Raw genomic sequence first — 25,414 nt, forward strand, 5'->3', positions numbered from 1 at the left:
CACTTTTGGAGATGACTCCATAACACTTGTGAGATGGAATCCTTAGCGGCTGCTCCTTATTAGAACGACTGGGGAAAAGTTTCATAGTGTACCCTGCCTGCTCACCTTGGAAGTGTTTTGGGAGTAATTAACCCAGGCAACACGACTCGTGCTGAAAGTGTACAACCTTTGTAGAGTGTAAAACTGGTATATCAACCATGTTCACGGTCACGAACGGCCTAGATCCTTACTAAATAGTTTTTTACTTAGATGGTTTGTGTTATGATTAAAATAGCTGATATCTCTAATTATTCATATTTGGGAGCTTAAGCATAACTTAGCAACTTATGATTAATAATAAAATATGACCAACTAAAAGTGCTTACCGTAGTTCAGTCGTGTCCAGCCTTTTGAGACTGCATCCCCTCATGTTATGCTTGCTAAGCGGTAGTAGCTTATGCTTGTTTCTTTTTAATACTTTGGCAAAATTCTGGATGGGTACCAGATGAAGGTTCTTCAGTGGAGTTTTTCAAGAGGTGTTAGGCTTGTGATCAACCAGTTTTTGATTCCTGTGGTGTTAGAGGCCTCGCCAGAAGATCAGAGTTATAGTATACACTGTAAAGTAAGACTACATCTTTTATAACAAATATTTGTGCGCTAAGTATTTAAGGCATTGTCTTTGATATTACCCCTTTATTTGTAGCTATATGTGTGAATTGCATTCATGGGCACACATATGGTGTGTATCTAGTTTTATCCTTAAAATCAGGTGCTACAAAGTAGTATCAGAGCTATGTCGACTGTAGGATGCAAGCCTAGTTAGAAAATGGTCGTTTTAAGGTTCAAAATTTGCTATGAAATCCTTGGTCTATAAACCTTGCTATTTTCTCTTATACTATATTCTTATCATTGTTGTTCATCTCCTCCTTGTTGCTATAAATTTTGTCCCTATCTTCACCCTTGCTTTAAATTGCTTTTAGAGCTATCACTTACCACATTCTTGCACAAAATGATGGTGAAGCTATAGAGTTTTGAGCCCTTGATACAACAAGAATGCTAGTAACGTGAGTAGTGTCATTCAGTCCTAATGCTTGAATTGTGAACCTATAATGTTTGAATGGTTGTCTTGATGTTCATGCTTGATTTGGATCTTTGTAATGATTGCAATGATTTTGTGGGTTATGCTCACAATTTCATTTAGTTTACATGATAAGGCATAAGCACTAATGGTTAGATAGTTGGATTGGTTTTTTCTCATCTCTGCGCATGCTGTTTTCTGAGCAATCAATGTTCATCGGGTTATATCTCCAAAGGTAGACGCCCAAAAGTCATGAAAGTTTTATGGATTGGGAGTTAGGACCTCTACAAGTTGAAGTTGTTGCATTGTCTAGGAGTCAAAATAGTTTCGGTTGTGCCCTGTTTCTGAGTAACTTAACCACAAAATCTGGCAAGGTGGTCTATACCAAAAGTTATAGAGAATTTCATAAGCTTTCTAGCCAAATAAGGAACGCCTTCCTATGATTTCTAGAACTTAAGATATGGCTGTCTTTCTGAACTGCTACTAGTAGTTCTCGTTTAGAAAATTTTAGATTGATTGTTTTACCATGTGAACTACTTTCGGATCATGGATTACAACCAATAATCGTGCTAAATGTTGTAAACGGATGGTTTCTATCAGGAGAAGTGCTTCACGTGATGCTAGAAGAAATGCCCCTAATGCTAATCCACCGCCACCAAATCCTCCAACTATAGAGCAATCTATGATGACACGGACTCAATTATTATAGACCTATGTTCAGAATGTATGCATCGACCCACATCAAGCACCACCAAGGGACAAGCGTGGTGAATTTATGAAGGGACATCCGCAGACATTCTCTCATGCAAGCGACCCACTAGAAGTTGATGACTAGCTTAGGGCCATGGAGCGACAACTTAACATAGCTTAGTGTAATGACCATCAAAAAGTACTTTATGCATCCGGTCAACTTCAAGGAGCAGCTTCCGACTGGTGGGAATTATTTCAGGTTGGGAAATATGTAAATCAGATTTGTTAGGAAGATTTCAAGACTGCTTTTAGATCTTACCATGTTACAGAAGCTTTGGTGGAGATCAAGGAGGAGGAGTTCCTCAACTTGAAACAAGGTTCCATGACAGTGCATGAGTATCATAACAAATTCACTCAGCTATCATGTTATGCTCCAGGAGAGGTGGTTAGTGATGCTAAGAAACATAAATGCTTCTTGAAAGGATTAAATGATGGACTTCAACTGCAGATGATGACTGTTGACTATCCTATGAATAGGGCCATTTTGATTGAGAACAAGCGTCGAGAAATAGAAGAGAAGAAAAGGAGAATCCAAAGCCAATCTATAGGTAGCAACACATGCCCTCGCTACACTCCCCAGTAAGAATTTTAGCAGAGGTACCAGGAACCAACTAGTCAGCGGGATTTTGATCCTTCTCAACAACTCCCTCAACCCTAGCAAGAGCAACAGTATGTGAACCAGAGTCCACCCCAAGAACCTCTCGTCAACTCCCTAATGAAGGATAGTGTGCCCAACACCCCCTCTTCATGCAAGAAGTGCTACTGCTGTGGTGAGCCCAGTCACTATGCAAGTCAGTGTCCAAAGAAGCCGAACAAGCAACAATCCCGCAATGGAAACCATAAACAATGGACTCATGTGCAAGGCAGAGTCAATTATGTGATGATAGAATCTACACAAGAAGCCCCACATGTTGTGTTTGGCACGTGTCTAGTCAACTCTAGCCCTGCATCAGTTTTGTTTGATTCGGGAGCTTCACATTCCTTCATTGCACATCGTTTTGTTAAGGAGCACAACATACCAAAGTGTCCTATGAAGAAACAGATGTTAGTTGACTCACCTTGTGGGGATATGCAAGCTATTCTAATGTGTCCCAGTGTAAGAGTTGAAATAAGGGGGATAGAGTTTTTGGCAAATCCGATAGTGTTGAAGTCTTCAAGCATAGATGTAATTCTTGGAATGGATTGGCTAAATCCATGAAAGGCTATTATCCAATGTGAGAATGGTACAGTACACTTGACATCCAAGTCAGGAGAAGAAGTTGTATGCAAGGCAACTACAACAACAAGAGAGGTGTGCAGTGTCAATCAGATGGAAGGTGCAACCATAGATAAGACCAAGGTTGTTAATGAGTTTCTAGATGTTTTTCCTGATGATTTGCCGAGTATGCCGCCAGGTCATGATATTGAGTTTATTATTGAGATTTTACCTGGAACTGTACCTATAGCCAAGAGGCCATATCGGATGGGAGTCAATGAGCTAGAGGAGCTTAAGAAGCAGTTAAAGGAGCTACAGGATAAATGTTTCATACGTCCTAGTTCTTCACCATTGGGAGCCCTAGTTATATTTGTTGAGAAGAAAGATGGTACGTAGATGATGTGTGTAGATAATCGCTCTCTCAATGAGGTAACCATCAAGAACAAGTATCCTTTGCCTAGAATTGATGATCTATTTGATCAATTACGAGGTGCTTGTGTGTTCTCCAAGATTGATCTTCGCTCTGGTTATCATCAGTTAAGGATTCATTCATCGGACATTCCCAAGACTGCTTTTACTACTCGGTATGGATTATATGAGTATATAGTTATGTCTTTTGAATTGACTAATGCCCCTACATACTTCATGTATATGATGAATAAGGTGTTTATGGAATATCTCGATAAGTTTGTTGTCGTCTTCATTGATGATATTCTAGTCTTCTTCAAAACAGAAGCAGAACATGAAGAGCATCTAAGATTAGTTCTACAGAAACTTAGAGAACATCAACTGTATGCTAAACTAAGCAAGTGTGAGTTTTGGTTAAAGGAAGTCTTTTTTCTTGGGCATGTTGTCTCTAATGGTGGAGTAGTTGTGGATCCTAAGAAGGTTAGTGATGTGTTGAGTTGGAATCCGCCTCAGGATGTAGGTGAAGTCCAGAGTTTCCTAGGAATTATTGAATATTATCGAAGGTTCATTGAAGGTTTTTCTAAGATTGCCAAGCCTATGACATCGCTACTTGAGAAGAATGCTAAGTTTGTATGGACTAAGCAATGCCAAGCAAGTTTTGAAGAGTTGAAGAAAGGGTTGACTACAACTCTGGTGCTAGTACTACCAGATCTGAACAAGAGTTTCTCCATCTACTATGATGCATCTCGACTTGGTCTGGGTTGTGTTCTTATGCAAGAAGGATGAGTAGTGGCTTATGCATCTAGGCAACTAAAGAAGCATGAACTAAATTGTAGGGGACTGTGACGCCTAAGAGGGGGGGTGAATTAGGCAACTTAAAATTCTAACTCTAAACTATAGCCTCTTTTTCTAACCCTAGCAAAACCTATATAAAAAATAAACTATATAAATATGCAACTATAGTTTTGCTAGTGTATTGCTATCTCTACCGCAAAAGGAGTAATGTAATCAATGTAAATGCAGAAGCTAAAGAACAAGGTAGAGATATATAAACTCCCGTCGATGACTTTGGTATTTTTACTGAGGTATCAAGAAGCGCGCAAACTTCTCCCTAGTCCTCATTGGAGCCCCTCACAAGGGCCAAGCTCCTGGTCGGGTAACTCCGCGGATAGCCTCGGGCCTTCCCCATGTGCAAGTGCGTCTCTGACGTGCCTTTTGGCAAGCCTCTCCCGGATGCTCCCCGCCGTCTTCACTATCAAGCTTCCGGCTAAAACGCCGTGGCCTTGTTCCCTCCTATACACGGTGGCAGTCACACCACAAACATGGTTGGTGTGATCTTGCAAGACTATAAGCCCCTTCGATGTACCATAATGGTGCGCGCAAGCACTGAGTGGTAAGAGGTATGCAAACCTCACTAAACACTAGGCCTAAACCTAGAGCAAGCACATAAGCGGTGGTCTAATCAACCTAAGCACTTCGCAAAGCACCTACGCTAATTACCTAATAAAACACTAAGCACTGTGCATGTGGAGATCACTCAAATGATGTATCAACACCCTAGATATGTTTCCTCATCTCCACACTACTTATTTGATCGGTTGGGGGTTGTATTTATAAGCCCCACTGAGAAAGTAGCCGTTGGAGACGAAATCCCGCTTTTCTGCTACTGACTGGATGCTGATTGCATCCTGACCGAACGTGTCCGGTCGTCCTGACCATTAAAGTCGCAATCAATTGATTGGACACTGCCAACATCCGGTCACATGCCACCGGACGCATCCGGTCGCAATTTTGCTGCTCTAGAACCTTTCTGTACTCGATCGGACATTGTAGTCCTGCGTCCATTTAATTTGCCACCAGCGTGCGGTCAGTACAGAATATGTTGCCGGTGATGATGAATAGTACCATCGGTGCGTTCGGTCGATTTCAGTACTCAGCGTTCGGTCGCTGCTGCTGACGTCTGCTGTTGCCGAGCCTCTTGGTCGGAGCATCTGGTCCAGCGTCCGGTCACCTTTGTGAGCTCATTTCTTCACGATCTTGCATACGACTTGGTTCCTATATTCGTGCTTGGACTTTGCTTGATATGTTGGGTCTTCTCTTGTGCTCTTAGGGTCTTGCTTATGGTGTTGATCATTGGATCATCACGTCGCCTTCGTCCAAGTCACGTCTTGCACCCTATTGAACTATAAAACAATCACTTGCAAATTTATTAGTCCAACTTGGTTATGTTGGTCATCAAACACAAAAATACAAAGTAAATGGGCCTAAGGTCCATTTTCCTTACAATCTTCCCCTTTTTGTGATTGATGACAACACGACCAAAGCAAGCAAATAATAGAATTTTGAAATTTGAAAACTACCTACTTGCTAGGATGCAATGCAAGGGGCAAGGTTATATGATGCTAAAAGATACTACTTGTAAAACTAAAGGATACCACATAAAAACTTATCTTGCCCTTGCAAATGTCCCCATGTGGCATTATGGATTTAAGCCTTGCTTCCTACAAACTCTTCGCATTACATAGACTAATTCATAATCCACTATCCTCCCTTTCTCGGACCATTACCACTTGTAGACCATTACCACTTGTCAATTATTATGATCTAGCTTTTGTTCTACAAATTAATGCTTGCTTTTGGTCCTCTAAATTCTTCCCCTTTGGAATTAAACACCGAAAAGGAAGACATTAGTAGCACAACGGAGGGTCAAACTTTGTGATCCTTTATGTGTAGAGTGGAATAGGTCACAAAATTTGACTCTCACATTATATAGATTAAGCTCCCCCTAAATATATGCATACATATGGTAGAAGGCAAAGCATATGCATAATTGGCAAATTATTGCTCAGGGGAATTTAATCTATATAATGCATGGAGAAAGCATATAAATATCAAAATGAAATCAACATGATGATATTGGTTTAGAAATACCACATGTGGAAACCAATTTTGATTTCTACCACTTGCAATAGGTGGTGGATATTTGAAGTATGATGCTTAACTCTGGGGACTCCATTTTTCTTGCAACGAGACTACTACACACATGATAAGCTTGAAGAGGTGTTAGTCTCAAAGCATCCAACTTACAGAGTATCCTCCCCCTAAATTTATGCATACAAGTATAGAATACTTGTAGGAAACATGCACATTGATTTTAGAATAAAAAATACCACTTGAAAGATGACATCACATGAATGTGAGTCATTTTCGAGGGCGATATTCAGGAGAAATTATCTACAATTTGGACTTTGACACATATTAGATGAACAATCGAAAGACAAACTATATGCCGTGCTCCTAAGAAATTTTAAACCATGTAGGATTGCTACAAGGGATAAGAATGAAACCGAGCAAGCCTACCATAAGATATACCTAGTGTATGCATGACAAAATATATAAGCATACAAATGCAAATCTAGGCATGAAGAGTAACTAGATGCTTAAAGATGCCACTTGAAGGAGATTAAATCTAGTATCACTTGAAGCAAATTGAATCTAGTTACCTAACATGGGAAGAGGAATTTAGGTCTTTAGTATTTACTAACCCACTTGGCAATGATTTTGTCCATCATGATGCACCCCATAAAATGCATCCATACTTTACCAAGTCTCCAAATTCTCCGAAGTCCATTGGACTTCTCACTTTCCTTTCAGGATCCAAACCTTCTTGGTGCTCTTCATGTTGGAAATAATTTCCTTTGGCACCCAAAAGCGTTTGACCCCATTTTGGCTTGCTTGTTCACCTTGATGGCCACCACCTTGTCATTTTTCTTCTTCTTCAAGAGATAATGTGTGGATGCCTTCTTGTCCACCTTATTGGTGTAGGTGTTGGAGAGCTTGCTTGTTTGCTTTTTCTCTTTCTTCTTCGCTCCTCCCCCATTCTTCACCTTGCACTCATAGGACTTGTGACCTTCCTTGTGACACACATAGCAAACCACAGTTTGTCCTTCATCAAGCTTCTTCACTCTCTTGATGGTGTTATTTTGATGAAGTTGGGCTTGCTTTGCCTTGCCTTTCTCTTGAGTCAAGTCCTTGGTGAGGCGAGCCACTTCTTGCTTGAGTTGCTCATTCTCCTTTGCAACCTCTTATGTGTGTGTATCTACAACAACTTTCTCAACACAAACTTGGTTGCACAAGGGTGAGTCTAAATATAAATCATTACAAGAAGTAGAAGCATCCTTTTAGGCATGCTAAAGATAGAACTTTTCTTTTTATATGCCTTGGTGGGGGTTGTACTGACGGCTTCAAGATTATCAACTTTATTAGTTAGATTATCACAATGTTTGCACATGGTTTCCATTTTAGCAAGCAAACTTTTATAAGCATCTTGTGATCTAACTAACTTTTCTTTTAATTTTTTATTTTTCTTTACAAGTTGCTCGTCATTGATTGTGCATGCATTTGTTATTGCACTAGTCTCAAGTTGCTCAATTTTAGTAGATAGTTCAACATTGAGATTAACAAAGTTCTTATATTGTTCAAGCAAAGTTTTGTATGCTTCTTGTGAACTATCTAGCTTTTCTTTTATTTTTTCGAGCTTCTTTTGTTGACTAGTGCAAACTTTAGCATAATTAAGATTTTGTTGCACAATTTCATCATAAGAAGGCATTTCATCATCACTATCACTCTCACTAGAGAATGAGCTTTCGTTACCTCATGCCATAAGGCACATACGAGAAGAGCTTGATGATGAGTGCATGCGGCCTTGGTTTTTGTGATGGTGTTCTTCACTTGAAGAATCATCCCATGACCTTATTGATGTGAGGGCTTGGTTCTTGTATGTCTTCTTCTTTGTCTTAGGTGTGGGCTTGTTTGGACAAACTTCCACAAAGTGCCCCAACTTGCCGCATCCATAGCATCCTCTCTTTCTTTGCTCATTTATTTGATTGGTGAAAATGAGATCTTGAATTTGGATGGGCACACCCTTGACATTGAGCCTTTGGATCATCTTCTCCACCTTGTTGATTAGTTTGATTGATTCTTCATCAAGGTCAGAGGTGGAGGAGGAAGATTTATCATCATCACTTGAATCTTCATCATCATCATCATCCTTATCCTCATCCTCTTCTTCATCTTCACTTAAGGAGCTTGAGCTTGAGCTTTATCTCAACTTGCTTGCCCTTCATCTTCTTTTCTCGCTATATGCGAGAGCTTTGCCTTTGCTTGATGAAGAGGCTTCTTCTTAACCCATCTTGCGTGACATTTCAAATGCCACTATCTTGCCGATGACTATGGCCGGGGTCATGGTACTCAAGTCCTCTATGTTGTGAAGGATGGTGATGATGCTTGCATATTTCTTTTATGGAAGCACAAAGATAATCTTTCTCATGATGTCCGCATCATCTAGCTTTGTTAATCCTATTGAATGGAGCTCATTGACAATTTGATTCAAACAAGAATACATATCACGAACAAGCTCATCATTATTCATTGTAAAGGAATCATAATTTTGTTTAGCTAGACAATATTTTTGCTCATGAACATTAGATGTGCTATCATGGAGCTCTTGAAGTTTTAACCAAATTTCATGTGCCATATTTAAAGTGAACATTTGGTTAAACACATCCATGCTAAATAATTCAAACAAGTAATTCTTAGCTCTAGCATTGAAATGCATTTCCTTTTCTTCACTCTTTATGGGTTTATCGGGATTCTTAATGGGTTTCATCCCATCACGAGTGACTCTCCAAACACCCAAATCAACCGCCTCAAGGTGACAAGCCATTCTAGCTTTATAGTAAGGGAAGTTAGCGCCATCAAAGCGCGGAGGCCTAGAGGTTCCATTCCAACCACTCTAAATAGCGTCGACTCAACGATGGTTAAGCCAAAGGTCCAAATTGAGCCAACTGTCTCTGATACCACTTATAGGGGACCGTGACACCTAAAAGGGGGGTGAATTAGGTAACTTAAAATTCTAACTCTAAATTATGGCATCTTTTTCTAACCCTAGCAAAACCTATGCAGAAGATAAATTATCTAAATATGCAACTACGGTTTTGCTAGTGTATTGCTATCTCTACCGCAAAAGGAGTAATGTAATCAATGTAAATGCGGAAGCTAGAGAGCAAGGTAGAGATATGCAAACTCCCGTCGATGACTCCAGTATTTTTATCGATGTATCAAGAAGCGCACAAGCTTCCCCCTAGTCCTCGTTGGAGCTCCTCGCAAGGGCCAAGCTCCCAGTCGGGTAACTCCGTGGATAGCCTCGGGCCTTCTCCACGTGCAAGTGGGTCTCTGACGTGCCTTTTGGCAAGCCTCCCTCGGATGCTCCCTACTGTCTTCACTATCAAGCTTCCAGACGAAACACCGTGGGCCTTATTCTCTCTGGTACACGATGGCGGCCACACCACAAACATAGTTGGTGTGATCTTGTAAGACTACAAGCCCCTCCGATGTACAACAATGGTGCGCGCAAGCACCAAGTGGTAAGAGGTATGCAAACCTCACTAAACACTAGGCCTAAACCTAGAGCAAGCGCATAAGCGGTGGTCTAATCAACCTAAGCACTTCACAAAGCACCTACGCTAATCACCTAATGAAACACTAAGCACTATGCATGTGGAGATCACTCAAATGATGTATCAACACCCTAGATATATTTCCTTAGCTCCACATTACTCATTTGGCCGGTTGAGGGTTGTATTTATAATCCCCACTAAGAAAGTAGCCGTTGGAGATGAAGTCTTGGTTTTCTACTACTGATCGGACGTGTCCGGTCGTCACAACCGTTAGAGCTACGATCAATTGATCGGACGCTACTAGTGTCTGGCCATATGCCACCGGACGTGTCCGATCATAATTTCGTTGCTCTAGAACCTTTTTGTACTAGATCGGACGCTGTAGTCTTGCGTCCGGTCGATTTGCCGCTAGTGTTCGGTTAGTACTGAATATGTTGCTGGTGATGATGAACAGTACCATCAGTGCGTCCGGTCGATTTTAGTACTCAGCATCCGATCGCTGCTGCTGACGCCTGCTGTTGCTGAGCCTCTTGATCGGAGCGTCTGATCACTTTCCGCCAGCGTCCGGTCACCTTTGTGAGCTCGTTTCTTCGCAATCTTGCGTACAACTTGGTTCCTATCTTTGTGCTTGAACTTTGCTTGATATGTTGGGTCTTCTCTTGTGCTCTTAGGGTCTTGCTTATAGTGTTGATCATCGGATCATTACGTCGCCTTCGTCCAAGTCACGTCATGCACCCTATTGAACTACAAAACAATCACTTACAAATTCATTAGTCTAACTTGGTTGTGTTGGTCATCAAACACCAAAATACAAAGTAAATGGGCCTAGGGTCCATTTTCCTTACATAAATTATCCCACCCATGATTTGGAGTTAGCAGTTGTGGTTCATGCATTGAAGATTTAGAGACATTATCTTATTGGACATAAGTGTGACATTTATACGGAACATAAGAGTTTAAAAGTATATTTTCACTCAGTCAGATTTGAAGTTGAGGCAACGTCGTTGGTTAGAGCTAATCAAGGACTATGATTTGGAGGTACACTATCACCCTGGCAAGGCAAATGTTGTAGTTGATGCTTTGAGCCAAAGGAGCTATGGTAATGCAGCTCTAGTGACACAGTTACCTAAGGAGTTATGTGCTGAATTTGAGCATCTTAATTTGGGAATAGTTGCTAATGCGATGGAATTGGAAGTGAAACCTACACTTGAACAAGAGATCTGCAAGGGTCAGTTGGAAGATGAGAAAATCAAGGAGATAGCAGAACTTATCACAATTGGTAAAGCACCGGGTTTTTGATTGGATGATCAGAGAACAGTGTGGTTCGGAAAGAGAATATGTGTGCCAGAGATAAAGTCCATTAGAGAGATGATTCTAAGAGAAGCCCATGACTCAGCATACTCTATCCATCTAGGTAGTACTAAGATGTACCTAGATCTAAAGGAGAAGTATTGATGGTATGGTTTGAAAAGAGATGTGGCCGAGTATGTAGCAATATGTGACACATGTCAGCGAGTTAAGGCAGAACATTAAAGACTAGCAAGTTTACTTCAACCTATGAAGATACCCGAGTAGAAGTGGGAAGAAGTTGGTATGGATTTCATTGTTGGATTACCACGCACTCAAAGTGGTTATGACTCAATTTGGGTAATAGTAGATCAGTTGACTAAGGTTGCTCACTTCATACCGGTCAAGACTACATATACGGGTGCAAAGTTGGCAAAATTATACATGCAACGGATAGTATGTTTGCATGGAGTTCCTAAGAAGATTGTGTCGGATAAAGGTACTCAATTTACATCACACTTTTGGAAGAAATTGCATGAGTCTATGGGCACTAAGTTGAACTTAAGCTCAGCTTATCATCCACAAACTGATGGACAAACAGAGAGAACCAATCAGATCTTAAAGGATATGTTGAGAGCTTGTGCTTTGCAATATGGTATAAGTTGGGATAAGAGTTTGTGTTACGCTGAGTTCTCCTACAACAATAGTTACCAGAAGAGTCTCAAGATGGCACCATTCGAGGCACTATATGGTAGAAAGTGTAGAACTCCATTGTTCTAGAATCAGACAAGAGAAAGTCAAGTGTTTGGACCTGGATCCTCAAGGATGCTGAAAGGCAAGTATAAACTATCAGGGAAAACTTGAGAGTGGCATAATCTAGACAGAAGAGTTATGCTGACACTCGAAGAAGGGAATTGATTTTTGAAATAGGGGATTATGTTTATCTAAAGGTGTCACCTATGAGAAGTGTGAGAAGGTTTAACATGAAAGGAAAATTAGCACCAAGGTATATTGGACCTTTCAAGATTTTAGAGAGACGTGGAGAAGTAGCTTATCAGTTGAAATTGCCTGAGAGTTTGTCAGGTGTACATACTGTTCTATGTGCCTCAATTAAAGAAGTATTTGCGTGTACCAAAGGAGCAGATACCATTGGAAGAGCTTATAGTTAAGGAAGATCTTACATATGAGGAATTTCTGATAAAGATTTTGGAGACGGCAGAAAGAGTTATAAGGAGCCGAGTTATAAAAATGTGTAAGGTTCAGTGGAATTGGTATACAGAAGATGAGGCTACTTAGGAAAGAGAAGAGGATCTGAGAAAAACATACCCACAACTTTTTGAGTAAGCATCGTTCGAATCTCGAGGACGAGATTTATTTTAAGGGAGGTAGAATTGTAACACCCTAAAATTTGCAATATTTTAAAATAGGAGAATTTGATTTATTATACATTTTTGTGGGCATTTGAATTTAGGAAAATAATAATTTAAAAAAATCAAATATAAGGTTACCTATATGCATGTGTATTCATGCTGCTGCATAGTATTTTTGAATTGTGTGATTGAAATCAAATTTCAAATTATTTTGGATTTGCATTCAAAACTTGTTTGAAAATTAGTTTAGAAAATGGAAAAGTATTTTTTTCTCTTCTTTCCCCTGAATTCGGCCCGCCGTAGCTGGTTGTCTTGCTTTCCTTGGCCTGCTGGCCAGTCGCTCCTTTTCTCCTCCCCGCTAGGGCCGAAGCCGCGCCGACCCATCTTTCGCGCCGCCCGCTCTGCAGTGGCTCAGCCGAACGCACCAGCCCAGCTAGACGTCGTGCCGCGCTTCCTCTCCCTGCTCCGCTGATAGCGCTGGCCCCCCTGTTAGGTCTTCTTCCTCCTCTATCTTGTGTTCACCTCGGACACCTCCGCATCGCCGCCGTTCATGTTCGTTATGCGTGGGTGCCGTGTCGCCCACGTCTCCGCGCCCTTAAATAGTCGCCCGAGCTTGCGCCGCCTCCCTATCCCACCTTGCAGCGAGATTTTCGTCCCTACGCAAGCTCACAACCGCCTAACCTAAGCACCACCATGTGAGCTGGCCGCCTCGTCGAGCCCCGCACCTGTCGTTCCTTCTCCGCCACCGAGGTAACCCTAGGTGAGACCGTCGTCGCCCCCTCTTTCTCCCGGACCGTCCCATTCAAAAAAACATGCTCCGTAGGCCCTAAATGAATGTCATCGGCGAGCTTCCTATGTTCGCCCATGGCGTCGCCGTCACCCACCTCGCCGCCGGCCACCTTCCCCCGCCCGATCCAATCACGGCCGTCCAACTCTAATCCAACGGCCCAAGATCAAAGTTACCCCTTCGCTGCGAGATTTACAAAAAACCCCTTATAAATATTTGAGGCTTAACCCGCAGTCCAAACGTCTTTCCTGATTTCATTTTCTTCTTTTGAAAGCGTACTTTGTTTCGGTTAGATTGAAAATACGTTTTTAGCTATTTATAGTTTTGCCACTAGATTTGTTTAGGCCATAACTTTTTTGTTTTAACTCCGATTCGATCCGTTCAACTTGTGTTAGGTTCGTAATTTCATAACCTACATGTTCATACTACTGTTAAGTTGCTTTTCAACTTTTAAAATTCGAGGTTAGATTTAATCTATTATTTTACTATAGAAAATCTTGTTTAATTCATAACTACTTCGTTTTAGCTCTGATTTTTGTGATCTTCGCGTTTGTGTGGTCGTAGCGAGACGTAGATTCATTTTACAAACTTTTCGTCTTGATTTTATGCTGATTGGTGTATTATTCTGATCTATAGCTTTTGTTTGCTATGCATGATTGTATGGATGCCTGCGTGGTGCTGTTTGACCTCAAGTAGATAGTGAGTTTTGTGTTGGTGATCTAGAACAATTTTTTGAAGATCAAGACTAGCAACGATACTTTGAATTAAGGCAAGTATAATATGAGACTCCTTGTTATATATTTACTTTAATGCAATCTCTATTCATATGCATATGTTAATGAATTGCTTAGAGTCTACTTGCCTTGATAATGATTATCCTATCCTTGATTTACCTATGGGTTTTGCATGTGGGTAGTATGTTTAGTTTGCTTCAACCAATATTGATTAAAGAATACAATTAAAGATATATGCAATATGGTATTAAAAGATGCTTTTTAGCAATAGAAACCAAGGGGGCTAGAGCATTGGACCTTTTTCTTATGGTGCTCTAGTTTCTCTCTATAAGGACTCATCTTTAAGTGACAACCCAGGACTTACAATACAACCATGAGGACCATATGACTCTGATCTTAGTTCAGTACCTTGCTCTTTCTAGTTTGTATCAGTTTACCGAAAGGGCAAGAGGGGCATACCAGGCTTGATATGGGCCTCATCCCTAGGGTGTGTACTATGCTGCGTGTATAAGTGCCACTTTTGGAGATGACTCCATAACACTTGGGAGATGGAATCTTTAGCGGCTGCTCCTTATTAGAATGACTGATGAAAAGCTTCGTAGTGTACCTTGTCTACTCACCTTGAAAGTATTTTGGGAGTAATTAATCCAGGCATATGGGCAACATGTCTCGTGGTGAAAGTGTACAACCTATGTAGAGTGTAAAACTGGTATATTAGTCATGCACACGGTCACAAGCGGCATGAATCCTTATTGAATAGTTGGTTACTTGGATGGTTTGGGTTATAATTAAAATAGCTGATATCTCTAATTATTCATATTTGGGAGCTTAAGCATAGCTTAGAAACTTATGATTAATAATAAAATATGATCAACTAAAAGTGCTTACCATAGTTCAGCCGTGTCCAGCCTTTTGAGCCTGCATCCCCTCATGTTATGCTTGCTAAGCGGTAGTAGCTTACGCTTGTTTCTTTTCAATAATTTGGCAAAATCCCGGATGGGTTCCAGATGAAGGTTCTTTAGTGGAGTTTTTCAAGAGATGTTAGGCTTGTGATCAACCAGTTGATGATTCCTGTGGTGTTGGAGGCCTCGCCAAAAGATCAGAGTTATAGTATATACTGTAAAGTAAAACTACGTCTTTTGTAACAAATATTTGTGCGCTAAATATTTAAGGCATTGTCTTTGATATTACCCCTTTATTTGTAGTTATATGTGTGAATTGTATTTCTGGACACACATATGGTGTGTATCTGGTTTTATCCTTAAAACCAGGTGCTAGAATAACCCAAATCTAAGTATCCTCTCCTAGAGACTTATTCATAGAAAGAGTTGTTTTTTGGATTTTGTTATTGGAGAAGACCAAAAATACCCAAATGACAAATCTGTCTTTTTTATTTTAGGTCGCGGTTGTTGAAGACGGTCTAAGGAGACAGAAATTTCTTGTTGACGTACATCTACATGACACTGCCGAAGACCTGGACAACGGGCCACGTTTAGTTCCTTCCCCTAAAGTTTACTCCCTATTCCGTCGATTGTTTGGACACATGCGTGGAGTATTAAATATAGACTAAAAAATAACTAATTGCACAGTTTGTGATTAATTTACGAGACGAATCTTTTAAGCCTAATTAGTTTATGATTTGACAATGTGGTGCTACAGTAATACATGTGCTAATGACGGATTAATTAGGCTTAATAAATTCATCAAGTGGATTCTATAATTGATTTTTTATTAGTATCCAAACACCCCATACTCACATGTCACATCATATGACACCAAAAACTTTACGCCAAAACTTAAACAAGGCCTAGACGAACGAAGAGCCTTAAAAAAAATTTATCAATCAGCTTATCGGTTATAATCTACAGTATTTTTCTCTCATAATAAATCAACTTCAATCAATTTATCAGCCGCCTTTAATACTAGGTCAATAGACCGCCTTTATACAAGCCCAATAGACCCTTCGTCCACGGTAAGAGCAATAAAACGACTGGTGCTGCGCCCGCGCTCCCACTGCCCGGTCAGGTTCAGGTCAGGTGCCACCCTACCTGACCCACCCGCCTGCCGCAATGCCGCGTCCCGGCGTTAAAAACGCACAAGCGCCCCCGCCCAGTCATTAGTGCGCCGCGGCCGCGCGCTCCCTCCCCTCTTCGGTTCTTCCCTCCTGCCGCTCGCTTTTCGGGATTTCATTTCGTTTCGTTTCACTCGAGGGCGGGCGGCCGGGCGAGAGAGAGGCCGGCGCGCGTGGGAGCGGGGGCTGGATTTGCGCGTCGTGTACTGAGCGCCCCATGTGACAGGTCGCTCGCTTGCCCCCGCCGCTCCCTCCCTCCCTCCTCCCGCAAAGCAACCGCAACGCGCCGAGCGGGGTCCCCGGCCAGCCAAACCCTCCCTCCCACCCCAAAAAGCCGAGGCAGCGAGCGGGCGGGCGGAAAAGGCTAGTGCGCGCTCGTGCTCGTGCTCCCCGACCAGACTAGACTAGACCAGCGCCGCGCTAGCGGCAGCAAGGCGAGTGGCGAGGCGATGCTCGCCCGCCGATCTACTACTACAGCCGCTGCCGCCGCGGCCGTCGCCGCCGCCGCCGGGATCTGGCTGTGATTAATAAGGATGTCGTCGGCGTCGCGGAGCGGGAGGAGTCGGACCGGGAGCGTGGCGCTCGGGGACCTTCTGTGGCGGGAGGCGTCGGCGGAACGGGCTGCGCTGGGAGGCGGCGACGGCGAGCGGGAGCGGCGGCCCTCGGTCGCGGCGGGGCAGGCCTGCCGGGCGAAGAAGGGCGAGGACTTCGCGCTGCTCAAGCTCGCCTGCGAGCGGCGCCCCGGCGTGCCGTCCACCTCCTTCTCCGCCTTCGCCGTAAGCGCCCCCCACCCACCCACCTCCCTCCCTCGACCCGTCTTCCATGCCCCAATGGTTGGTAGTAGTATGCTACTGTGGTCCGGCTTCGTTCTGAGAGGGCGCGCCCCGCTGGTGTTTGGTCTCGTTCGCTCTCGCAGCTGTTCGATGGGCACAACGGGAGCGCCGCCGCGGTGTACGCCAAGGAGCACCTCCTCGGCAACGTGCTCGGCTGCGTCCCGACCGATCTGACCAGGGACGAGTGGCTCGCCGCGCTCCCAAGGGCGCTCGTCGCGGGGTTCGTCAAGACCGACAAGGATTTCCAAACGAAAGGTAACGGGAATTCCTTCCATTCATGGAACTAAATTGATTGGTGCCTGCCCTCCCTAGCAACTATAGCAAGTACTACTCCACCATACTACGAGTTGAGTAGAGTACCAGCACATCTGTTGCCCAACCTGGCATCTCTATGGCCAGGCGGTAGGTGATTGTTTCAAATTGACCGTGTAAAATGGTTCGGTGGTACACCTGCAGTAAGTTGGTACAAGAGCACGACTAGCTGAGTAGAGTACCAGCACATCTGTTGCTCAACCTGGCATCTCTATGGCCAGGCGTTAGGTGATTGTTTCAAATTGACCGTGTAAATGGTTTGGTGGTACACCTGCAGTAGTTGGTGGTACAAGGGCTGACCCGTTTGCCTGTTCCTTGTTCATTTTTCAGCTCATTCTTCCGGGACAACCGTGACGCTTGCGATAATTGATGGCTCCGTTGTAACTGTTGCATCCGTCGGTGATTCACGTTGTGTCCTTGAAGCTGAGGGATCCATCTACTATTTGTCGGCCGACCATCGCTTTGACGCTAATGAAGAGGAGTAAGACCGCTTTCTCATAGCATACTGTTGTTCTATAGTTGGTTACACGTTTGGCTCTTCTCACTTGTTAGTTTTTGATTTGTAGGGTTGGACGTGTAACCGAATGCGGAGGTGAAGTTGGAAGGCTAAATGTCGTTGGTGGTGCTGAGGTTGCTCTTTGCCTTTTCACTCACTCCAAAGTTTTCCATTTAATTTATGCAGCTGGTAGCCAAACAAAAAAGAGATTTCTTTATTATTGAAAAACAGCTAACGTGCTTTTTCCCCTTGTTTTTCGGTGCAATATTTAATACTATTTTTGTTAAAGTTCCTGAGGCTGTTAACTAAAGGTGTTTTTTTTTGTTCCGAAAAAAGGTTTTGGCAGTTTGCTGCCTGTCTGACTGATTTGGTGTATAGCAAGCTATTAGATGTATAGTATTTTCATTGGGTAAGTGGGGCTTTAAGTCGTGCTAGATGGCAGCTTAGCTGGATAGAGCTCTTGGATTGACTGAGAAATTATGCTTGTGTAACTAGCCACCAACTCCCAATTCTGCTTATTTTTATTATTTTAATTATGAGACTGATGTATCAAACTGTATGAGAGTACCAGCTTGAACATTTTAATACCTGTTGTATGTTGGACATCTTCCATAGGTTTTCCTGTAGAGTCCTATCTTTTGGTTTGTAGATGTGATTCACACCCTCTTTTGATCCTTAATTCGTTTTCTTATCCATCCAGATTGGTCCCCTTAGATGTTGGCCAGGTGGTCTATGCCTCTCAAGGTCGATTGGTGATCAGGACGTAGGTGAATTTATCATTCCGGTTCCTTATGTGAAGCAAATTAAGGTACACTGTTGGAAAGTCACTTTACACCATTTCTGGAGAAAACTGAATTGTAAACTCTCACTGTAGCGATATCACATTCAAGTACCAGAAGTTGTGCTGTTTGAATATTCTCATTATCATAATCATCTGAATTTTCTGTCGTTATATGAGCCTACCCTTGTAAACTAGCTCTAATGTTTGAGGCCAAACTGTATTATATACTGTACCTGTTACCTGACTATTCAGATGATACATCACTTTGTCTAGACATATATTTTCCAGTATTTATAAACTGACTGCCAGATTTCGTTCTTATTTCCTTTGTTTGCAAAGTTTGCTCATTGTTATACGCAACTATAGTTATGTTTTCTTTTCTTTTCTGAGAGGATTATTCTGTGATTTTCTCTGAAATGATTCTTTGTTCATTTTAATCTGATCATATTTTGAAAAATAATGTTGTATTGCAATGCTTGTAGCTGTCTAATGCTGGAGGCCGTCTTATTATTTCAAGTGACGGTGTTTGGGATGCTTTGACTGCGGAAGTGGCTTTTAGATGTGCACGAGGGCTTCCTCCTGAGGCTGCAGCTGAGCAAATTGTTAAAGTACAATACTAATACCCTTCCCCACCCATCTTAACACAAGGTCTGAAACCCTCAGTTGTACTGTTCCTAATTGGTGTACTGTTTGCAGGAAGCAGTTGAATCAAAAGGATTGAGAGATGATACAACTTGCATTGTCATTGACGTAATACCACCAGAGAAACCAAAATGCACTATAGAATCTCCAAAAACGCCAGGAAAAGGCCTTGTACTTCTAAAAAAATTCTTTTTAAGGAAAACATTATCTGACTCGTTGTCTCTCGCTGATAAGGATAATTATCCTGAGCCAGATTTAGTGGAGGAGGTCTTTGAGGACGGATGTCCGTCCCTTTCAAGGAGGTCTGTACCCTTACCTCATCTTGATTATGGATGCATAGTAGCTGGCAAATAATTATACTATAAACTTATGCTTTCCAATTAATAAATGTACTGTCATCTTGATACGGCGTGGACGTCTAGGAGAGCGCAGGGGTGAATGGAGTAGCAGCTGAGATTGGGAATTAGAACGCAGAGGGTAGCGAGGCAAGGGCGGTGGGGAGCTATCGTCGGCAGCTACGGCAGAACTGCGCGTAGCCACCATCGAAGGGGTAAACCCCACTCGCCTAAGGGAGGTTTATTTCCTTCTTCGATGCCTATTACAATCTCCTAAGGTGCCCCTTTATAGTCCAGGTGCACTTCCATAATAAAACCAATCTACTAATAAAACCAATCGACTAAACTCCTCCCTTTCTAATGAGCCAGCAGCCGAGCCTATTAGCCACGGTCTGGGCTGAGGCCTTGTTTGGGGCGACGCCTATACTGGCGGCCCACAAACGAGTCCACAACACTTCCCTCCTCCCGAACAAACAGCTAGTCCGCGAGCTGAAACTCAGGATAGCGATCCTTGAAATCTTCTACAGCCTCCCAAGTAGCATCAGCAGGAGCGCGGCCTTCCCAATGAACCAGAACCTGCCAGCGGCCGCGGTTGAGGCGAGTGCGGATTACAGCAGTCGGAGTAGGAACCACCCGACCATGGAGGATCGAAGGCAAATGAACCAAAGCAATAGGCGGCTCCCCCACAAATTTCTTCAAGAGAGCAACATGGAAGACGTCATGAATGCGTGCCTTAGGAGCGAGGTGCAGACGATATGCCACCGCTCCAATGCGCTCAATCACCTGATATGGCCCGAAGAAGCGAGGCCCGAGCTTGGATGGTGTAGCAGTAGTAATGCCCACAGCTGTACGATGATGGAGGCGCAACCAGACCCAATCGCCCACCGCAAACTCAACTGGCCGACGCTTTTGGTCTTGATGATCTTTCATCACATCCTGAGCCAACTGCAGCCTGTCACGGATCTCAGCCAAAAAGACATCCCGATCACGAAGCTGCCGATCCACCGCAGCCACCTTAGCCGAACCAGGAATATAGGACACCAGAGGCGGCGGTGGTCTGCCATAGACTACTTCAAAGGGAGTGGCACGGAGAGCAGACTGGAATGAAGTATTGTAACAAAACTCTGCCCATGGTAACCACTGAAGCCAAGAACGTGGTTGATCACCAGCTAAACACCGCAAGTACATCACGATGATGCGGTTAGTGACCTCAGACTGTCCATCGGTTTGTGGATGAAACGCCGAGCTGCGGAGTAACCGGACATTGGCCAATTTGAAGAGTTCTTCCCAAAAACTGCTGGTAAACACCGTGTCACGGTCACTCACAATGGAACAGGGAAACCCGTGAAGGCGCACAATATTGTTGAAGAAGGCACGGGCCACTGAACTCGCTGAGGCCCTGTTTGGTTGGGCTTTTGGCTTTGGCTTTTGGCCCCAAAAGCCAAAAGCCCAACCAAAGGGGCTGCTTTTGGAGGCTGCTTTTTCAGAAGCAACTGCTTTTCCGTAGTACATTTTTGAAAGCTGGTTTGATCCTGTTTTTGGCTTTTGGCTTTCTGCTTTTCAAAATTAGTGGAATAAAAAGCTCTTCTATAGTTGTTTCAAGAGAGATAAAGATAGAAGGTATATTTTATACCTGTTTAACCAAACAGCTTTCAGCTTTTCTACAGCTCACAACCCACAGCAGCTTTCCCACAGCTCACAGCCCACAGCAGCTTTTTTCCACAGCCACAGCTCAACCAAACAGGGCCTGAATATGGATGACTCAAGGCGATGAAATGAGCCATCTTGGAAAAACGATCGACCACAGTGAGGATTACCGACTTCCCGCCAACCCGGGGAAATCCCTCAACAAAATCCATGGCAATGTCACTCCACACATGTTCTGGAATGGGCCAAGGCTGCAGCAACCCTGCTGGACGTAGATGCTCTGTCTTGTTCCTTTGACAAATAGCACAGCCACAGACATAGTCGCGGACCAACCGATGAGCATGAGCATTGAAGAAGGATGCCCGAAACCGATGAAGAGTTTTCTGGGCGCCCTCATGGCTGCCATGCGCCTCCTGCAGCAGATGCGGCCAAATCAATGAGGCGTCTGGGACAAAAAGGCGCCCCCTGAACAGCAGCATGTCGTCCACCAGTGTCCATCCATTTGGCGCTATACCCGCTGCCAATTGCACCCGCAGCTCCTGGGCCTGCAGATCACTCAAGTGCTCCTCCCGCAGATCATTATAGAGGGCGAAAGTCGGGGCTGAAACTGCACGGACAGCAGGGATGTCGGAGTCGGCGGGACAGAGCATCCGCCACGGTGTTAAGCTTACCTGAATGGTACTCAACTGTGAGATCATAACCAAAGAGCTTAGTCACCCATGTGTGCTGAGGAATTGTCGTGAGGTGCTGGTCGAGGAGGTACTTGGGACTCCAGTGAGCTGTGCGAACTGTGAAAGCATGACCCCATAAATATGGTCGCCAGTGACGGACGGCCTTGACCAAGCCAATGAGCTCTCTTTCATAAGCCGGTAGCGTGTGAACAGTAACCGGCAGATTAGATTAGATTGATTTGGTTTGTTAGGAAAGGGATAAGTTAGATTGGTTCGGTTAGGATATTTCCTTAGGAGTCAAGTCAGTCATCTCTATTGTAATCAAGCAAGGAGAACCTAAGAAGTAGTCTACGGACGAAAGGGTTCTTCCTGCTACCCCAGTCAATCCATATCACATCTGTGGAGCACTGCTTCGATACTGGTTCTAAGATACTTGTATTTACTACTCCAATAAAAAAGTATGATGTTTCCCGCTACTAATGAGATGCCACTTGAGCCGGTAGTATTTTATCTTCATGCAGAAGTTGTGTGTGCTGAAATACAAAAGACATTAGACTGTTTGATAGTGCCGGACACCATACCTTGTCTACAAAAGTTTAATTCCTGATAGAGCATAATGAACGCTGTTGTCAAGTAGGAGTATATAACTCCTTAACAAAATATTGTTAAAAAACAGGGTATTGCATTCTTGGGATGAATTTCTATAGGGAAGTCAATAGTATTACAATTTGTGATTATGTGTTGTGCTTGTCCTTCACTAAGTGCATGCTGTTATGTTAACACTTAATCAACCATGTAGTTCCTTCACACAGTAATCAATTACCCTAGTCACAAATAAGTGACATTTTGGACATTGACCTGGTCTCCAAAACAATACTTTTACTAGTGTCCTTTCTTACAAAAGTATTTATATTCAACATAGTAATAGTAATACTTTTAGTAAACCACATTTCGAGACAATACTCATCATTTTTTCAAATATCCAAACTCAACACAGAGAGAGTAATATTCGATCAAATTTTGAAATGGTTGGCTTTTTTTTTTGACACCAAAATGGTTGACTTAGGACAACCCCAAAATGTAACTGCTTTCAGTTGTGTTTTCATTTAATGTCTCGAAATAGAAGTAGATGTTTGTTGGAAGGAACAATATCTCATCAAGAACTATCGATCATGGCAATATTGTGAGAAAGCCATGACATCATAAAATGTTGAAAACAAGCTTGTTTTGTCAAAATATGGACTTGGATTCTAGAAGCATCCAAAACTTTAGATCATGATGCTATGTCTGACATTTGATTTCCAATGGATGCAGGCTTAATTCTGAATATCCTGTCCGAGATATGTTCAAACTTTTTGCATGTGCAATTTGTCAAATTGACTTGGAATCTGGTCAAGGCATATCCATACACGAGGGTTTGTCAAAGCCAGGAAAGCTGCGTCCCTGGGATGGCCCTTTCCTTTGTCACAGTTGCCAGGAAAAGAAAGAGGCGATGGAGGGGAAGCGTCACTCACGAGGTATAAACCGTCCTAGTTCTATTTCTATAAACTGCCCTAGTTCTTTTTCATACAGCTTACCACATCCATAGTGCGTTAGTGACAAATCAAAAATTCTGTTCTTACATCTGCAGATTCCTCATCAAGAAATAGCGGGTCAAGTGAATAGTGACTGAAGCCAAGAGTCATCTTGAGGCAACCACCTAATGGTGTGACGAGCTAATTCTTGTTGCAGTTGTCATACATATTCTTGCAGCACTTCCTATATTACATGGATTGCCATTGGATGGAGACAGATGTTGGAAGGTGCCATGCCTACATATGTTGGAGTTATACGGTACTGGACCGTAGACCAAATTCAATGGCCTCTAGATACCAAACCGGTAAACCTGCGTCTTCGGCGGGGCTTGTGGCAGTAGCTCATGCAGGTAATGATGACAAGAGATTGTTAGTGAAGAATGTCGACAGTGGCCAATAGTCATGTAAATTATTCATCGTATAGAGGTGCAAGTGACAAATAGCCACGGTTTTGTAATTCTCGACTAGTATTAGGCATTGAGACCCTGTAATTCGTCTGGGCAGACCTCAAACTAGAGGTCAACAACGTAGCCTGGCCTATTGTAGAATGTATCTTGCCCTATACAATCTTCATGATTCAACGCTGTAATTAAATCTAAGATCTTTGCAGGCCGCCATGATTCTTTCAACACTGGAGTATATACTACAGTGTTAAAAGGAGCCTCACGTTTATCGAGAGGCTAGAAATTACAAGATACTGATCGATTTTATAATGATCTGTTTAGATTAGCCTAAAGAATCCATAAAAAATATGTACTCCGTAGTTTGATTATATCATACAAATAGCAAAGTAAAATATCTGAACAAAGAATCTATATATCAGAAACAAATAAATAGCTGAAATTGCAATAAGAATATACTCCCTCTATTTCAAATTATAAGTTGCTTTTGCTATGTATCTATTATTATATCTAAATATATAGTAAAATAGATGTACCAAAAAAGTTAAAACGATTTATAATTTAGAATGGAGAGAGTATTTATGGTAATTGGTGATTGTAAGGAAAATGGACCATATGCCCATTTACTTTGGATTTTGGTGTTTGATGACTAACACAACTAAATTGGACTAATAAATTTGCAAGTGTTTGTTTTGTAGTTTAATAGGGTGCAAGACGTAACTTGGACGAAGGCGACGTGATGATCTGATGATCAACACCTCAAGCAAGACCTTAGGAGCACAAGAGAAGACCCAAGAGATCAAGCAAAGTCCAAGCATGAAGATTGGAACCAAGCCGTATGCAAGAACGCGAAGAAATGATCTCACTGTGGTGACCGGATGCTGAACCGGACGCTGGACAAGCGACCGGACGCTGCGACTAGACGCTGGACAAGTGGCTCGACAGACAGGCGACCGGACGCTGGATCGGACGCTGGCGGCAACCGACCGGACGCTGGACAGCAGCGTCCGATCAAGTACAGTAAGGTTCCAGAGCGGCAAATCTGTGACCGGACACTGGCCAGCGTCCGATCAGCACATTGCCGGCTCAACGGTCGGGACGACCGGACGTGTTCGGTCAGGACGATTCAGCGTCCGGTCAGTAGCAGAATTACGGGAGTTCGACCCCAACGGCTACTTTCTCAGTGTGGCTTATAAATATAACCCCCAACCGGCCATTTGAGTATAGTGGAGCTGAGGAAACATACCAAGGGTGCTGATACACTATTCTAGTGATATCCACTTGTATAGTGTTTAATGATTCATCAGGTGATTAGCGTAGGTACTTTGCGAAGTGCTTAGGTTGATTAGACCACCGCTTATGCGTTTGCTCTAGGTTTAGGCCTAGTGTTTAGTGGGGTTTGCATACCTCCTGCTACCCCGTGCTTGCGAGCGCAAGTGTTGTACATCGGAGGGGCTTGAAGTCTTGCGAGATCACACCAACCGAGTTTGTGGTGTGGCCCCCACCGTGTACCAGAGGGAACAAGGCCCGCGGCGTTTCGGTCGAAAACTTGATAGTGAAGACGGCGGGGAGCATTCGGGAGAGGCTTGTCGGAAGGCACGTCGG

At 43.1% G+C, this 25,414-nt stretch overlaps 1 protein-coding gene across 1 annotated transcript; it reads left to right on the plus strand.

Moving 5' to 3' along the window:
* The first annotated feature begins 16,158 nt into the window (after window positions 1-16,158).
* On the plus strand, window positions 16,159-24,007 carry LOC136495460 (probable protein phosphatase 2C 40). Its single transcript, XM_066491392.1, has 9 exons — window positions 16,159-16,893; window positions 17,034-17,205; window positions 17,593-17,743; window positions 17,829-17,892; window positions 18,459-18,566; window positions 19,022-19,147; window positions 19,236-19,483; window positions 23,149-23,351; window positions 23,465-24,007. Exons 1-9 carry the CDS (start codon window positions 16,651-16,653, stop codon window positions 23,497-23,499), a joined length of 1,350 nt encoding a protein of 449 aa, XP_066347489.1. The 5' UTR covers window positions 16,159-16,650; the 3' UTR covers window positions 23,500-24,007.
* Window positions 24,008-25,414: the final 1,407 nt, after the last annotated feature.

This window comes from Miscanthus floridulus, chromosome 12, assembly GCF_019320115.1.
Source record: "Miscanthus floridulus cultivar M001 chromosome 12, ASM1932011v1, whole genome shotgun sequence".
Lineage (NCBI taxonomy): Eukaryota > Viridiplantae > Streptophyta > Magnoliopsida > Poales > Poaceae > Miscanthus > Miscanthus floridulus.